Source organism: Hipposideros armiger, unplaced genomic scaffold, assembly GCF_001890085.2.
Source record: "Hipposideros armiger isolate ML-2016 unplaced genomic scaffold, ASM189008v1 scaffold_530, whole genome shotgun sequence".
Classification (NCBI taxonomy): Eukaryota; Metazoa; Chordata; class Mammalia; order Chiroptera; family Hipposideridae; genus Hipposideros; species Hipposideros armiger.
Genome location: NW_017731880.1, coordinates 764,526 through 765,522, shown reverse-complemented (window position 1 = coordinate 765,522; position 997 = coordinate 764,526). Strand labels below are relative to the sequence as shown.

Here is a 997-nt window from a genome sequence, read left to right as displayed (position 1 = left end):
CCCCCCACCCCCCACCCCCGTCATGGCTGTCCCGTTTGTGCAGCTGTTCCCAGGCACCAGCCAAGCAGCCTTGTCCACACGTAGATAACTGCTGGTTCTGAGCCCGGTCTCCACATCCTCACTGAGGCCGGTTGCTTTGTGTAGGAACCAGGCCACTGATTGAGGGGACCTCCCTGTATTTGGTGCCTCCTGACACCCCTCAGTGATCTTGACCCACGGGGTCCAGAAGGACATTGAGATGCCAGGTAGGAGGTCAGATGCACGGAGCGCCACGCCCACTCGTGCCAGCGCTCCAGGAGGCACTGAGATCCTGGGAGGCACTTGAGCTGGCCCCCACGGGCTCCATGGGCTGGCCTGCAGCTCTGTTTACAAAGCATTTCCCAAATGCCTGTGTGTGCTCAGAGAAGGACAGCTTTGTGGAGCGTTGGTAAGAAGTGCAGTCTCGTTCCCACCCCGAGGGGCTGAGTCTAGTTGGAGGGGACGCTGGGAGGGGTGCAGGTATCTGCCCAGACACAGGTGTGGCATCAGGTGGCTGCCCAGAGAAACGTCACCCGAGAAGCCTTGCAGCACAGAGGGGTGGGTGGCCTTTGTCAGTGCCCGGGTGGTGCCACTCCACGGGGCGGGTGGGCCACATTCCGTGAGCCTGTGCTTGCATTTCAGGTCCTGAGAATGCCGACTCGGAGCTCACGGGCCTCTCGGGGCAGCTCGTGGACATGGCGTGTAGGGTGTGCCAGGACTACCTGGGGCAGCTGGAGCACGAGGACATCGACGTCTCCGAGGACGCTGCCAAGGACCTGACGGAGGACGAGTGGAAGGACCTGACCCAGCAGTACTACTCACTCATTCGGTGAGCACCTGGCACAGCCCTGGGGGGCGGTGCCCTGGCAAGACGGGGAGCATGCACCCCATGCTCACGCTAATTGGAGGACATGGGGTGACTTCAGAGGTTGTCTAGGGAAGTCCAGCCTCTGGGACGTCAGGGCCTGTATGGGCATGT

The 997-nt window shown here is 61.9% G+C and overlaps 1 protein-coding gene across 1 annotated transcript in view; it reads left to right on the top strand.

Annotated features, from left to right (window-relative positions):
• Positions 1-997, top strand: part of TTLL8 (tubulin tyrosine ligase like 8) — a 42,222-nt gene that overhangs the window by 25,983 nt on the left and 15,242 nt on the right. The window contains exon 8 of the mRNA XM_019668545.1: positions 661-847. Within this exon, the coding sequence (XP_019524090.1) occupies positions 661-847 (187 nt within the window). The remainder of the gene's footprint in view (positions 1-660; positions 848-997) is intronic.